The following is a 16763-nucleotide window of genomic DNA, read 5'->3' on the forward strand; positions in this document are numbered from 1 at the left end:
AATGTTTAATAATTGGAAAATGTTTGTAAAATTTTTGACCTTTAATGTATGTACAGATTAGCTTTAGAACCTGAGATAAATTTAATCTTTAATTTCTAAGGTATTAAAATTGACGTCCATTCCAGTGGCCTGGTGGATGCAGTAGGTTTCAGGTTCAATTCCCGGCCAAGTCGTACCAAAGATTTACTAAAATGGTACTAACAGCTGCCTCACTAGGTGCTCAGCATTAAGAGGTGTCAGGATAATGTGACTGGGTGGGACATAATGCTACATGTCTGCAGCATGAAGCCCTAGTACTGGACATCACTATAAACTGCCACACTGCAGACACATTAGCGATATGACTGAAATTTGCTAAAGCTACTTTAAAAATCCAAATCACACACACACACACACACATTAAAATTATTAAATTTACTTTTATTTTCTGTATTTTAATCCATTTTATGGGAACCTACCGGTTTATCCTCCCCAAGCAAATGTGTGCTGTGTAACATGAAACATTGCAGTCACACATGCCACACTACAGGCAATGATACATAAGGTGGAACTATTAATACTAGTGACACATTCTTTCTATGCTTAAACATTTTTGTCTTGTGTCTTGATGCTTTGGCAGCACAGTGGTTAGTGTGCTTAAGTCATGACTGAAACAGTCAGGGCTCGAATGTTACCGGTAGATCAGTCTGTGCTAATTGCATGGTGTGTCATTGGGTAAAGAACTTCACTCCAGTTGTCTTGGCACTAAATAACCTACTTGCGTTTCTGTAATGTAAAACTACACTAAATCTGATAATATGATGTTACACCTAGGTCAGTTTTTTCCATGAGGTTGATATGAAAGAAAATAAAAAGGAGTCAAGAGCTTGAGAAATATCACAGAACGTTGTAGCGTACAACATTTAATGAAAGCATTGTGCCCTAATTCCATGACCTCGTTTTTTATTTTAACATCACATTTTCTAGACCGCTTCGGTAGCCTAGTGGTTAGAGCGTCTGCCTCGGGTGCGGGAGGTCGTGGGTTCGATCCTCGGCCGAGTCATACCAAAGACTTATAAAAATGGTACTAACAGCTGCCTCGCTTGGCGCTCAGCATTAAGAGGTTAGTGCTAGGACTGGTCGGCCTGGTGTCAGGATAATGTGAATGGGTGGGACATCATGCTACATGTCTGCGGCATGATGCCCCAGTGCTAGACATCACTATAAACTTCCACACTGTAGACATCGTAAAAATTGTTAATGCTACGTTAAAAATCAAAATCACACACACTTTCTATATCACTGAACCAGTGTGTTGTTGTGATTTGGATTTTTAACGTAGCTTTAACAATGTTTCAGTCATATCGCTACGATGTCTGCAACGTGGCAGTTTATAGTGAGTGTGTGTGTTATTTGGACTTTTACCGCAGCTTTAACAATTTTTCAGTCACATCGCTACGCTCTGCGTTTGCTGTTTGGATTGATCATTTATGAATTTTATGCACAATTCAGCTCCTACTTAAGAGCAATTAAATTTAAATGCGACTATTCTTCTTTCACTCCTCTCTCTCTCTCTCTCTCTCTCTCTCTCTCTCTCTCTCTCTCCTTTGTGTCTGAGAAATATTTATCGTCAATCACATGAATTGTTGCTCGTGATTGAAACGCTATTCTGAACGAGTGTAGTCAGAAAAGGTTTACTCACAGACCTGCCAGAAAAGACCATTATACAAGAAGACCCATATTGCACGCGAGTTTCGCGGGTCGGTAAGATCTTTGTCAGTATACCTCAAATAAAAGAACTGATATGTAACTACTGAATACAAAACTAGCAACTACATGGCCACCTTGATTAGTATTAAATTTGATTATTGAAATATTCAGACAAAAGCAACATGCTTCATGAACATTTGACTCGGCTCATTACAAAGTTTAACTCTAGATAGACCTTTACTCTATGTTAGTATGATGACGAAACTTGTTATGTTTTTTGATGCAATTGATCGTAGTGATTAAATTGATGGGCGTAGACTATAGCAAACGCCCATGAGTAAATAAACAAACATAGTGATCCATTTTCAAAAACTGAAATTATATTTCTCTCTATACTACCTTGGTGAAACGCAAGCTACCGTGCTATTTGAAATCCTACTTGTCCAATAATGATAAATCATCATCCACTTGTTACCAATATATATATATATATATATATATATATATATATATATATATATATATATATATATATATATATATATATATATATATATATATATATATATATTATTTATATAACGTGCTTGGGTTATGAAGTAAGACCATGTTCACTAGATGTAAAGGAGAGTAATATAGATCGAAAATGTCGGTGGTTCTAACATTTTTTTTCGGGTGTTAGGTGGCTAAATCTAAGCTTAAAACATTAATAGACCATCATTTCGACTTACGTTCTACGTCAAGGTGCACATAATGATGTAATACATACATTACAATTATAGCACGATCTCGCCTTGCATGCTTCGTCATGGTACGAAGATACGGTAGCATATTATATGTGAGTTAAAATCACGACTTGCGAACTTTATCGAAATTCACAGAAACTGATGTTTTAAAAAAGCTCGTATACTAGTCAAAATCATAACGTGATCTCGTTTGCGTGCCATATCAACATGAGCTTGTACAATAGTGACGTAATGGTGCATGCACAAAAATGAAATATGTTTACTTAAATAAATCAATACGAACACATCGATACTTGATACACTGGTAACACAGCATGTGAAACAAATTACTACACCATTTGATACGGCATACGAAAATAATAATAATTAAATAGGATGAATAGTTAGAATTTAAACAGACATATCATGAAACGACCTGAGTATTAATTTAAAAGAAATTTACGTCCAAATTGATTTGACGCAGGATAAAATACAGATTCGTATAAATTTATGCTTCAGTCTAAAAAAAGGTTGACAATTTGGTAATAATAGAATGTACTTAAACGACTTTACTTTACAGGTTCCACAAATCAATATGCATTATCTACACAACTTATGACATAATTGCACTTGTTTTTGTACATTAGCAATATTATACGCAAAGAAAACTACAGAGAACAAATTCTTTCATCGTTAACCTGCAGATGGAAATGAAACTTGTTACTGACAGGTAACAGAAACATAACAATCACAGAAATAATGATCAAAGCTAGATGTATTTTATTTAACACACCATTTTTATCCCGAAAACATTCGACACAGAATTAAATAGTGTATTGCAATATCAGTAATGGCATTAGTTAAAATAAATATCTAGCTGTTGGTTTAACGCCATTTTGTCAGCACACGATAGGCTATAAATAGCGGCCTGAATAACGGGCGGAGGAAGAACCCGGAAAAACACCGGTAAGAACCACCGACTCAGTGGAACTACTGACAAGCTTTCTCACATACCCACAATTGGCCAAGCCAGAGACTCGAACCCACATGAACAGAGGTGGGATGGCAGTGATTGATAAAGTCGAGCTCTTTAGTCCAGTCGGCAACCCCGGGGCACCTAGAAGAAATGTATGTATGCATACATACAAGCATGCATGTATGCATACATACAAGCATGCATGCATGCACGCACGCACGCACGCACACACACACACACACACACACACACAGAGACATACATACATACATACATACATACATACATACATACATACATACATACATACATACATACATTTTTGTCAGATCTGAATATAAATCTGTTTCTTGCTCAGTTCCCACAATAGAGGTAGAAGTGGTAAAAAGAAAGTGATAAAACGAAATATATTCTGAAAATATTTTTGGATAGACATGGTAAAATTTATCATAAAAATTAGTAGTAACTTTTCAGTTTACATCGGAAATTATGATGATTTAAATATCGGTTTTATATATTTATCCAATCAATTCAGTAAGTAAGCATTTGTGTTATTTAGGAACTCAGTATATTTGTATGTATCAACACTTTTGAGAGAGTCATAACTTTTATATTGTGTTTCTATTTCAGCAAAATACTAACACTGAATGACAATGGCAATTTCGTATTAGTACTGTATGTCATAATCCCATATTCATACAGGAACAAAAGAGTACCGCAGTAAAGTAGAGCGCTATATTGTTATCAAATTAATATAAAGTGAAATGAAAACGTTATTTAAAAAAATAAAATCCAAGCAACCTTGATGCCATAAATAGTAAAATGAAATAGGATGCATCAGATAGCTATAGCAGTACATATGGGTGGAAGAAATATATCGTGACAAATATTGCTCATTTAATTATGTGAATAAGATAACAAAACATCCTTTTTTTTTTGCTCTCCAATGTAATGCATGTGAAAAGACATGTTGTTATTATAACTGGATTCTTAGACTTCATAAAGGAATAACAGACTTCCTCGCATGGATGTTTATTGTTAAACTCCCTGGTGTGAATTTGATTATAAGATTTGTATACAATTTCACCGTAAAACCAAATGATATTCATCTCCTATTTGGCTCTACCGTCTATAGTCCCTTATAAGTCGAGTCCAACTGCAAACTGCACAGACCCAGAACTGCCGTCGCATAATGCGACGGCGGATCTGGGTCTGTGCAGTTTGTTAGGAGTAATCAGTAGAACAAATAACATAGACCCCTACGTGCAGGCCTATTATGCTACGGCACATCCAGATCTTTGTTGCTTACAGTTTAACAAGGTTTATAAGCGAGTACAAACGGTAGATTGACATTGTTTAGGAGGCATGCCATTATGTCGATCTTTCTCTACAGCTAAATTATCGGCTGATCATCCGAGTGTGTCTAATGCATTTAATCGATGGGTATGCAAATCAATCGTCATTTAAGGTAAATAAAAAGTTATCAGGAAATTTACTATAGAATTAAACTGTCTTTATGGCGTTGTCTTTAAGCTGAGTAAGAAGACATTATTCACCCCCTAAATCATGTGCATGCCAAATATATCCAAATCTATATTCATAACCTATTTGACTTTACCTGACACGTCCATTTTTATCGTCAAAGCATAAGATATCGATTATCATCCATTCTAATAAATCTAATCAATTGCTTATAAAGTTCACAATGATGAGTAAAATACAAAAGTATTCTTCCTGTTTTCCCCAGTGTTAAGATGAGTATGTTTATCTCTGAAGTTTCAGAAATGTAGAACAAAACCTATTAACCTATTATGTATCTTGTCATCTGTAAATGACTTCGTACTCCCCCCCCCCCCATTTCAGCTGCATAAGTTCATATGGAAGTGATAAGAGTATCAAATAACTTCAAGCTTCTTTAAAACAAAAGTCTAAATTAATTTTTACAATAATCAATGCATGTAGGGACTTCTTTGCTTGAAGTGTGAGTTCTTCCTTTGTTCAAATGAGTTTCGGAGTGAAGTATAATGCCATGCATTTGAAACTAATTACGGTGTGGACTTGTTTGCCCATGTACTACCATTATTGACATTGAACGATATAGTAAAAGTAATCACCTACATCTTCTGAGGCACATAATTCACATTTTCTTTCAGATATATCCAGTGTTATCACTACTAGTTTCAATGCGAAACCTACGGCTTGTTGTACGGAACATTATTTAAACTATCATGTACTTTCGTGGCATGCGTACGAATAAGTGCTAAAAATTAACAGTTATAATTATTTTACTAAGCGTCCGATAAGTTCCGATTTTGAAAGAAAATAAAGCCAAGGGCAAGTTTGAATTAAATTTAATTTTCAGTCTCGTTTGTCTTTGCAGCTGCTCGCCGCGTGAATCTGTTAGAACTTCGTCTAATGACGGGTGGTAAATGCTATTTACTCTGCTAGTATTTCAACAGTCAATATATATAAAATCTACAATATTTAAGAGATGTACTAGTTGTTTGCTGGGTTGTACATTTAGTTTGAAGTTACTTTGTTGTTCCTCTTTTGCGTCACTTTGTTTTGTAGCTGCAGTTTGTAATGACGGTCGACACCAAAAGTAAAAGACAGTTGGATATAGACATTGTCCCCAAAACACCTTTTTCTCATTTTTATTCGCCGTCTTTTATTTGCTCCAATTTCACGTTCCGTTTTATGTCCTTGTTCATTTATCTGAGATCATTATCATCAAATATTTTCATCTTTTTGCTCAATTTGCTCAAACTTCCGTCTATTTTACGTCGTTTGTAACAAAAACTGCCTAATTATTATCTGAAGTATATATATATATATATATATATATATATATATATATATATATATATATATATATATATATATATATATATATATTGTATGCCTCTTCTTTTGTTTTCTTTCGTTGATGCCACCTATCGTATAGATTCTCCCAATTAGGTTCTTCCAAGATATGTATATATCACGTAGACTCTCTGGCGCCGCATACTATCCTAAGAAATCAAGCTTGTGTATTTTGAACTAATTTTTTTCCAAATGGTTTAAAATTGTCCCAATTATGTTCCAAAAGTGATCAGACGAAAGAGAACTATAGAGCATCTAATGATTTTCTGTCGAGTATCAATTTAAAACTTCTTAGTACATCGATCATGTCCGCCACTGTTGCAATTATTTCTTGAAATGTGTGACAAGAGAGAATGTTATCAATATTTAACCCAAAATGTTTGTTAGAATATACATGAGTAATGACTAGTGTGCGTTATATGTGGAATATGGCATACATAATGAGATTTTCGTGATGCGATCACTGAATTTGTTTTTGTTAGGACTACCATTGATAAGCCATTGATTTCGCCATTCTAACACTTTTCAAGGTCTACCTTAACGACACGAGCATCCAATGCTGGAGCCTCAATAATAGCTGACAATGCAATATCACCAGCAGACAATATTTGAAACTGCTGTGATAAAATACATACGTCCTCCTGAAACAGTATGGGATTTATCAAATCGACGTACTGCCGTCCTTCTGTGTGCCACTATTCGGAAAAGAGCGGGGAGGGGTAAAACATTAGAGCTATCGTTGACTGCTCCGAGTAATATGTATTAAAAAGGGAATTTGTCGAAAATAGAATAAAAGATGTTTTTGTTTTATGATTGGGTATTGTGAACATTTTTCCTGCTTGGGAAAATTTCATTGCTTCATTCCATTGCAGTTTTGAACCTTATTTACCATCTTGAGGTTTATAGACTATTTGTTAAGATGACCAAATTTTGCTCGATGCATGGCAATTACACCGGTGATTCTTAAATGTCTACTGAGCGCAACGAATGCTGTCATTTATTCTTCTTGGTAACTGTTGCCAAATTATATTTTAATATCATTGTACATCCAATTATGATCACATGGTCGTGTTATTACCTTTTCAGTCACAATACGTAAATGAACTATTTGTAAATATTGCAAAATGTACACATATATTGTTGATCAATCAGAAGAAAATTAAGTTTTAAGTAACTTTCAGTAATAAATATCTATTGAATTGAATTCATGATTTTTCTGTTTTTTAGTCGTACACTTTGGTTTAAACTGCGTTTTGAAAAATAAAATCATAACAATTATGTATTAAAACAAACGGGGTTATAAAAATAATCACAAAAGTGTTCAAGATCTCGTTTTCAACGCGGAATTTTCGTATCAGTGACACGTACCATATTACTCAACACAGAACGGTACTATATTGACCTGGTGAGTTGAGTAATCACTTAATAGAAGTTGACATTATTTCTAGTTTTCTAATTGGTGGGTGAAAGTTTAGCATTGATAAATGTATCTGCGCTGATTGAAATAATATCACAAAGTTCAGTTTGATTCTCATTATGAGCGATCTTCTTATAGATACCATTGGTATTTTCCGGGGAAGTGGCAGACCTTTTGGCAGCTATTATTGGGACCTAACTTGGATTCAATGTCATTTACTAGTAGGACTAATTTTCGTAGACAATATGGAGTGCTACTTATTTCTCTTTTTTTATTATACATTTGTGTTCTGATTTAACTAATGCATCCCCGATAGACCTCTTACTACCAAGAACAAATTGTATGAAACAATATATTCCGACGTTGATAACATGAGATCTGGATCAACCGCATAAAACTTAACATCTTTTATCGTGTCTTATTCTTGTTTCCGTCTGTTAAACATTACTTAATAACAACCATCCTGTAATAGATTTTGCTCCAATTCAACATCATGACTAATGAGACGATGTTAAGAGGCGAAGTTAGTTAGGTTGGGTGTTCAAATTTTGAAACAGATGCTTAAGGTACTGAATGCGGTCGGATAATTGTTAATTATTTGTATGCATCCAGGTCGTTAACATGTGAACAATCTATACAATGTCGGATCTAATCCCCTACAAACACAATCAAACATCTTGTACGAGATTTATGAATGAGGAAATTATTCCCCCAAATGATGTGTTAGTACCATTAAATTTACCAAATTACAATTTAATAAATAAAACACAGTTGGAAAAATAACAACTACACAGCTGGCATGCACATTTTTGAAGATTCATCTGGGGAAATTGTATTTCTAGCAGTCGGGGATATTGTTCATGATTTGTCAATCTGTCGGGCTACATCCTGAGTTTCAGCTTTAAAAAATAATGATGCTGCTAAACAAAAAGATTTATTTATGAAATATAGTAGACAAATTTTAAAAATCGGCCAACAGAGTTATGACATATAACATTGCATCTATATTTGCACTTTTCTACTTTGAGGAGGGGGTGGGGGATATGTTCGTAAAGAAGTATGTTTATGTGATATCATTGTCAAAAATCAGTCAAACAAACAAACAAACAAGCAAAACAATGACAGCTGCATGCGGCAAGTCTATCCAGTGGAAAGTCGATTGTTCGTAATCAAGAAAATTGTATCCTTGTTTGCAGAACTAGAAAGAGACAAACAGTTCTTGTCTTAATATAAAATCAAACAAGTGGGTTGCACGTACGTGTTTTTAACTGTTTGCCTAATGTGGTGGATTTGAAAGGTACTACATATTTTGTATCTTAATTCTATCCATTTGATGTCATAAATGCAACACAATGTCATCTTCATAGTGCTTGAATACAGTAAGTAAACATTACAAACAACCATTTGCCGGTGTTGGTTCACATACCGCGTTCTTTTAAAACATTTTTATGAAACGATAATTGTGCCTCATGATAAGCACATATGGGTGTATTTGGTTCTTTCTTTAGAGAAATTTGCTGGTTCAAACATCCATAACATATCATGAACCACTATATGTTTCCTGAAAATCTTTTCCATTTAAGGTTCTCAGTGCAATTAATTTACAGTATAATTTCTTTTTTTAAAGAAAATATTACAGAATTATTTCCTGAGACTACAAGCAATACTGGAAAATGGCTACAGCTAATAATTATTCAAATGCTGGAATAGGTTTAGGTACCAGAAAGGTATTAACCTTTTCCTGAAGCAGTTCATAGTTTTCCATCTCTCTAGCAAGACGTTCACTGTTTGTAATGTCCTCTCCAAAAGAAAGACTTGTTAAATCTTGATCTCCACCTCTCCTAAATATCGAGGAGCGACGTAATCCTGCCGCCGCACATCCACGTCTCGCTAAACCTGGCAATGCTTGGACAGAAGACGCTACGGATGTGCGTCTCGTTGCCAGTCCAGATGCTGACCCAGACAGAGTTTGTCGTCGGCTACCATTTGTTTGAAGTTCGTTCATCATCCTGCGGTTTTGCATGTTCTGATACTCATTCTGATACGAAACGGACTGTCTCCTTTTCCTGTCCATCATTCGTTTGATCAATACGCACGCCCCATCCGTATGCTCATCAAATGTCTCCTCTTTAAGTAAGTCTTTGAACATTTGTTGAAGAGAAGTTTTAGGCCTCGTGTTCTCCGAGCGTTTATTTATAGCTATTTGATGACGTATTCTTTTCACTGATCTAACCAGGTTTGAAACGCGGGAAAGATCCGGTTCCGAATCATCCTGAACTGGCAGAGTATCTGTTTTAGAGGGCTCTGTATGTTCTAGCAACTCTTCCTTGTCATCCTTCGGCGACAGGGAGAGTAGAATGGATGGCACCACCCTTGACATCCTCCGATATTCATCTAGCAAATAAGCACCGTGCGATCCTACAACCTCGCGGGAGGTTAGCCCACCATCTTGCCCATTTGATTCGCGGGTTTTCTGATTTTTTGTGTTATTAGCGTTTTCCTCCACAAGTGAGGTTTGTCTTGATAACGTTTTGCCATTTGCTTCACGTTTATCATTGTTATCAACAACAAACGAAATTTTTCTCTCAATTTTCTTTCCTTCTTTTGTCTGTGGGTCATCTTCAGGAGATGTGGCAACCGACGTCTTCCTGGATATAGAAACAGCAGGTGCTGACGTCTTCCTTTCAGGTAAAAGAGCTGTGATGGACTGCATCCGTGTTGATGCTGGAAAACATGACAGTCGCCTTTGAAATGGTCTCGGAAGATCCGAAATGTCATCAATCGCTTCATCAATTTCTTCTGCTGTCATCGGCCAATACTGTGCTGACGTTAATGACCTATTATGCTTTCTTTTCATATTAAATTCGTTTCGAAGAGTGATTCTCTCTTTTTCCAACTGCATGATTCTAAACTTGGACTTGAGATTCAGCGCCTCAAGACGTTCTTGCAGCAGAAGATCCTCCTTGTGGTTTACAAAGAGTGTTTTCTCCAGATGCCGGGGTCTTCTCCTACCAGTTGCAAGCATGGCCGATTCCTTTAAATATTTTATTTATCGCTGTATAGCAAACTGTCCCGCTTGAGAATGTATCTAATGTCTCCCTTCAATAAGCAAACTATTTATATGTCGATATTATTGATGAATGTTATCCTCATCAAATGTCATTTGGGATCAAATCTCAAGAACGTCATTTCTGGTTAACCAGGCGTGAGGAAAACGATGTTGACTTGGCTCGAGGTTCCATGGAACGCTGCGGAAAGAAACCGGAAGAGTCATTGTAAAAATGGACAAGGACTATGTTATTGATGACCATTTAGTCAGTTATGAAGCAAAGGTGAAAGCGTCTTATACGAGCTATATGATCGTGAATCAATACCCATTATTGTTAACGTGTGCATACTTTTCGAAACGACATATAAAAGGACCTATCCGAAAGCTAAATGTTTTGCAACGCCCAAAGAATAAATGGTTACGTGGAGAATATTTCTCTGTGCAGAGATGATTATATTTTTATTTTAGAGAAAATTAAATATTTCCAAAATTATATGCAAATATCCTACAGGGGAGCTGTCGGCTTACTCAGAGCTCTCGCATGCCCATTGGCTGTGTTCGGCTGCAACTAATACTAAGCAAAGATCAAACACGCAATTTGTCGTCCGCTGTAGGAATACTTGTAATGATAAGAAAGTCGATTGTTGGTCTTACAAAAAATAAAAACGAAATTCAAAATATACACACCAACTGTTATCACTTGCCATCGTAATTTTCCAAAACTTTTACATCATTTTCCAAGCCACCACGACAGCCATCACAAAATTGTCGTTACAAGTGTCATTTTGTTTAATTTCACCGTTGACCTCTTCCCATTGAACCTAGTAGTTGGATCCAAAGATGACACCCTACTCGCAGATGGTTACCACAAAGGAGATATAACTATGAAACGTTCTCAAATTCAGTAAATATAGTAACGGGCAGACGGATGAACTAACGGAGGGTATCGCGATTATAATGGTGATACTACTACTACTACTGCTACTACTACTAAATAATAATAATAATAATAACAATAATAATAATAATAAATACAAATAATAACAATAATAATAACAACAGTTATAATAATAATAGCCAAGCAGTTAATATGATAATGGTTTATAAATATGTTAGAAAATGCAATACTCCCGAGCCATCTCAAAGAATCTAATATGAGGATTTAACTCGTTCTCTCATCAGAATTGAAATATCGTTTGCAAATAGATATCGACATTACTAAAATAATTACAATATATGTCAATAAAAAGATGCATGAAATATTGATGAAATTAGTATTGAAATATAATATCAAACTAGCGTCGAAATATTACTTTATCAATAATTTGCGAGACAATGCATCAGTTATTCTCGTCATGCGTATCTGAGATAAAGTTGATTCAAAACTAGGTTGTTTCATTGACGTTTCCGAACTTTTGGATCAATATATTGACCGAACAATAGAAGTATGTTGATGTGCTTTGTTGGTTTTATCGGCACTTTGAACATAGTATTGACTACAGCATGCCGATGAAATGGGATCTAAGTGTCTTTCCCAGTGACACTTATAGACATATCTATATTGTGCTTCAAATTTGCAATAGGCGATGCTTTTCTCTTACAAAAATTAAAAACAATAATGGCACATTCTCAATTTAAAAACAAAAGATCTCAACGCTTGAAAAGTTCCGAATGTGACTTTGGATGGGTGGTGGTGTTGGTAACAAAGGATTGGTGGGGGGGGGGGGGAGAGAAGCTAAGTCCATCTTCATTAATGATTTACAAAGATAAAATCGAAGGGTATTTTGAATGAAATAAGTGGAGTGATTGTAGTCTCCTTATTTCACTTCCATCAACCACATCCCTAAACATAACTGTTAAATTACTGTCAGAATGTAAAGTTTCGTTGCTTTCTATTTTAGCCATGACATATAATCCAAAAGTGCTAGTGACAAGCTATTTTCACTCTTTTGGTGTAAATACGGAAGTGTTAATTCTGGCTTCATACCATTAGAACATGGTAAATTATGCAAATAACAAAGTATCATAATTTCATCAATAATTAATGATGCTTCATTAGAGTGCCAACATCGTGAATAGAAATCCTTTTTTTTTTCAAATAGCAAGAAGAAAAAAATGAAAACCAAAATATAAAACAACAGAGATCTGATCAGTTTAGGTGACGCTAGGATGCTTGTATGGTTCTAAGACTAATTTTGATTTGATATCGCTGGCATGGAAAATGGAAATGGCATGGAAACTGTTTGCAGTATAGTTGATGTTTGTAAATTGTGAGCAAACAAATAATCATTAAACTAAATGCAACTGTCCAACCAAAACTACCGAAAACAACAAAGCCATTATTCATGTATTTTCTTGAATTTGGCTGATAATGAACAGATGAAGACGTCATTCATACCTGAATCATTTGATTACCTTGATCTTTCTATTAGTCGTTCACAATAACACAATGTTTATAGTATACCATAAATCCACACCCACCCTTACATATAGTTACCGTTTCGCGGTCAACATTAACAACGCTAGAGGTGCTACGTAATCACGATGACTTCATTATGACATATCTATCATTAATAAGAGTCATATACGAAATGTCATTAATTAAGGGTAACTGAGCTTTAATTTATCTCGGAGTACCAAAATGTTGAACGGTCACCGACGTCTTCTGTATGGACAACACTTTGGCAGTTTCGTCAGATATAGCAAAGGCTTTACATAGCTGAAACTATGATACATATCTACGTGGTCATCGCCCCCACCCCCGTATGCATGTCAATCTGATACAGATCCGTAAAGACATGCCCGGGATTTTTATGTTAATGTGTGTGTGTGTGTGTGTGTGTGTGTGTGTGTGTGTGCGTGCTCACAGGGGGCTCCGCGTGTAAATCCAGGAGGGTCCTCCAAAATGATCCAAATCAGTCCTGCGTTTGCTAAGGCCGGTGCTGCATGTATGTATGTAGGGTCGGCCTTAGTCCTACTGGACCGATTTGGCCCACACTAACCGGGGGTCTTGCGCGTTAGCAATTTTTAAAAATTATATCTATTGAGATAAAGTAATCTTAAAGCAAATGGAAAAAAAGATTTAAGTTCAATATCATATAAAACTTGTTTCAAAGTTTGTTTGCAAATCCATGCTCACTGGGGGCTCCGTGCGTAAATCCAGGAGACCCCTCCAAAATGATCCAAATCGGTCCCGCGTTGCTAAGGCCGGTGCTGTATGTATGTATGTATGTATGAATGTGTGTACGACTGTGAGTAACCCATACACACGTATCTGTCTACAGTCCTTTCTACCCACATGCCTAATAACACGATATTCATTTAAGTCGCTTTATGTAATTTCACATGTAGGGTGGATGGTTGTCTCTGATTTTTCGGATTTGATGGTTACTTTGCAGTGCTGTCTTTTATAATCTTGGCAAAGTCGTTAACAGTGGTTCTTCCTATATGCAAATTGTTTGTTTGCCATAGAAACGCTTTAATTTTGCAGTGATTATATCTTTAATATTTATTAGTTACTATGGGCAAGGGAAAGATAACAGAGGGAAAATTGCGATGCCTCTCCTGTTGGCATTCTTCTAAATAACGTATTGTTCGATATACTCTCATACAAACCACCGGAGGCTTAGGATGATGGCAGTTGCCTCCTACAAATTTCATACTTGAAATTGTTTCTGTCAGACAATAAATTACAATTCCTGCTAATAACAGTCCTATATTTGATTGGAGGTAATTTCGAGCCAGCTGTTTGTTCATGCATATGGCTAAACACAGCATCGCTATTGCCCTGTAATGTTATACCTTTCTGTGCTATGCCATATATAGAAAACACGTTAGTAGCACACGATAAATGCATTAAAGTTTCATATCGCACTTTGCACGTACCGTGTCGTAAATTATACATTATATTCATTTGTAATGATTTCTTTTCGTCATTTTACACATATTTCTCTTCAACTGTTGCATTACAGATTTAGGATATTAGCTAGCACCGATTTATCGATAGTGTATGAATTTAAGTAATATTTGTATCATACAAAATAAACAGTCACGAATATATTACTTAGGAATGTTGTGTATGCTCATTACCATAAAATAGCACTGAGTTGAGTCAATAGAGCATATTCTATTGTGCTCACACAATATACTACGTTTTGTTTTGTTGTTGTTTTCTATAAACTACTTAGTACTAGTATTGGTAATTTATTGATAGTGTGAAATACCATTTAGATAGATGAAAATATATTTACTCTGAAGAGATGGACTATTTTAATAATATACTGTAACGTAATACAAATGATGTAGTTATTTGATTCGTGATATTTTTTGGTGTAATATTTTTAAAGGAATCAATTATTTAGGATGCAAATTATAACTCCAAAAAGAGAAACTATCAACATCAGCTTACTTTCTAAAAAAGGGGAGAAAATAGGGTTTAAAATATATACTCAGAATTTCTTAAGTACAAAAAATTGTTTCTTGTCTCGTTAATACCGTGCTATCTATACGCTGACAGTTTCTCCGAATAACGGTATTTTAAAAAAAAAACATAGCTTCAGAATTTAAAAGTTTTTGAAACAAACACGACTGATAAAAATATTTACATCTTAGCATAGTTATACATGAAAAAGTATTACATGCAATTTTGAAATATGTCACGCGACATCAGTGTATTAAAACTGAATTTGTACAAATAAAAATAAATAAAGAAAACGCACCCACTTAGCATACAATACCTTAAGATGTTATTTGGTAAGGAAAACGTATAGGATCATCATTTACTTACTCATTTGTAAGTCGTTCCTCCCACTGGATCTTAAAATTCCAAACCCTAAACGCAGAGTGCGCTAGGCCGATGTTCAGCGAGAGAAGTCAGATTTGCACAGCCGATTGTTGTGACTAATCGAGCTTGATGTTGATACAGTAGCATAGGCATTGATACCAGTGAACTTGGGTTTTCATTGGCGTGTCCAGCCGATAAGAACAGCAAACATACGAACGCCTCTGAAAAGTGTACCTGCCAACCGCGTAGAAGGAATTAAAATTTATTGCACGAATGAATGGAACATTTTGTTTGCAAAATATAAGCTTGCGATATTTTACCGAGATAATGACACTGGCAATGATAAAATGCAACAAAACTAGTTCGAGAGTCGGATTACAAATGATGTTTCTATTTGAAAAGGGACTATAAAGCATAATCACATATTTATTTCAAGTTCTCTCAGGATAAAGAACCAGAATTGGTATATCTACATAGTTTTGACCTAAAACTCTTACAGTCAGTTGTAACCGTTATCCGAGTTCCCTAACCCATCATGGAATGGGAGATTTTTTTATGATTTTTAGACTTTACTGTGACTGGTTATTTTAATTTGCAAGATCATACGAGAGAGAGAGAGAGAGAGAGAGAGAGAGAGAGAGAGGGAGAGGGAGAACTAAAAGTAACATTTCCATGCTGCCCGTTAAAATCTCGATTTTTCGAATTGTATGCAAAATGTTCTAATGATGGTAATATTGATTTCGGATAATAAACTGCCAGTCATTTCATCACTTTAGTTACCTGCTTAGCGTGGGATAATATCCCCGACATCCACAACAGTTAATTTGGTGGTGAAGTGCCACCTGGAGAAAACCATAGCGCTTTCTGCATAAACCCAGATTTAGACTGCATTTTCTGTGATCTTTTCTCTGCAATGGTTTTAGTGCTGAATGAGATGGTTTAACTAATGAGTAAGAGGAAATAGCCAGTAATTCTTTGCTTGCAGTGATTGAGCACAGGTCTTAGAACGTTACAATAAAGCATATATAGCTGACGTTACAACATACCGATGACGTCACAAGTGAGCGCATCTGAGCTTGCCTTTCATAGGACGGTTCATTGTAGCTTGGTTTCGACATCTAAATGTCAGTATGTACATACATGTACATGCATAATAGTCTATTTCCCAAGCGTTGGCTGGTTCGGGCTTAATGCCAGGCTCATTTGCACCATGTGAAATATTTTATAATAAAGAAAAAAAATGGAACACACGTACGTTTTAT

The 16763-nt window shown here is 35.5% G+C and overlaps 1 protein-coding gene across 1 annotated transcript; it reads right to left on the reverse strand.

Annotated features, from left to right (window-relative positions):
* Positions 1-8590: 8590 nt before the first annotated feature.
* LOC149786601 (uncharacterized) lies at positions 8591-15666 on the reverse strand. Its single transcript, XM_089977100.1, has 2 exons — positions 15505-15666; positions 8591-10917 (listed from the first exon to the last, which is right to left on the reverse strand). Exon 2 carries the CDS (start codon positions 10692-10694, stop codon positions 9360-9362), a length of 1335 nt encoding a protein of 444 aa, XP_089833226.1. The 5' UTR covers positions 10695-10917; positions 15505-15666; the 3' UTR covers positions 8591-9359.
* Between the last annotated feature and the right edge of the window lie 1097 nt (positions 15667-16763).

Source organism: Sinohyriopsis cumingii, chromosome 12 (assembly GCF_028554795.1).
Source record: "Sinohyriopsis cumingii isolate HCF-2022 chromosome 12, ASM2855479v2, whole genome shotgun sequence".
Lineage (NCBI taxonomy): Eukaryota > Metazoa > Mollusca > Bivalvia > Unionida > Unionidae > Sinohyriopsis > Sinohyriopsis cumingii.

Bases quoted from the DNA above. Each gene is read 5' to 3' on its own strand.
- LOC149786601 (XM_089977100.1), bottom strand. From the start codon at position 10,694: ATGCTTGCAACTGGTAGGAGAAGACCCCGGCATCTGGAGAAAACACTC.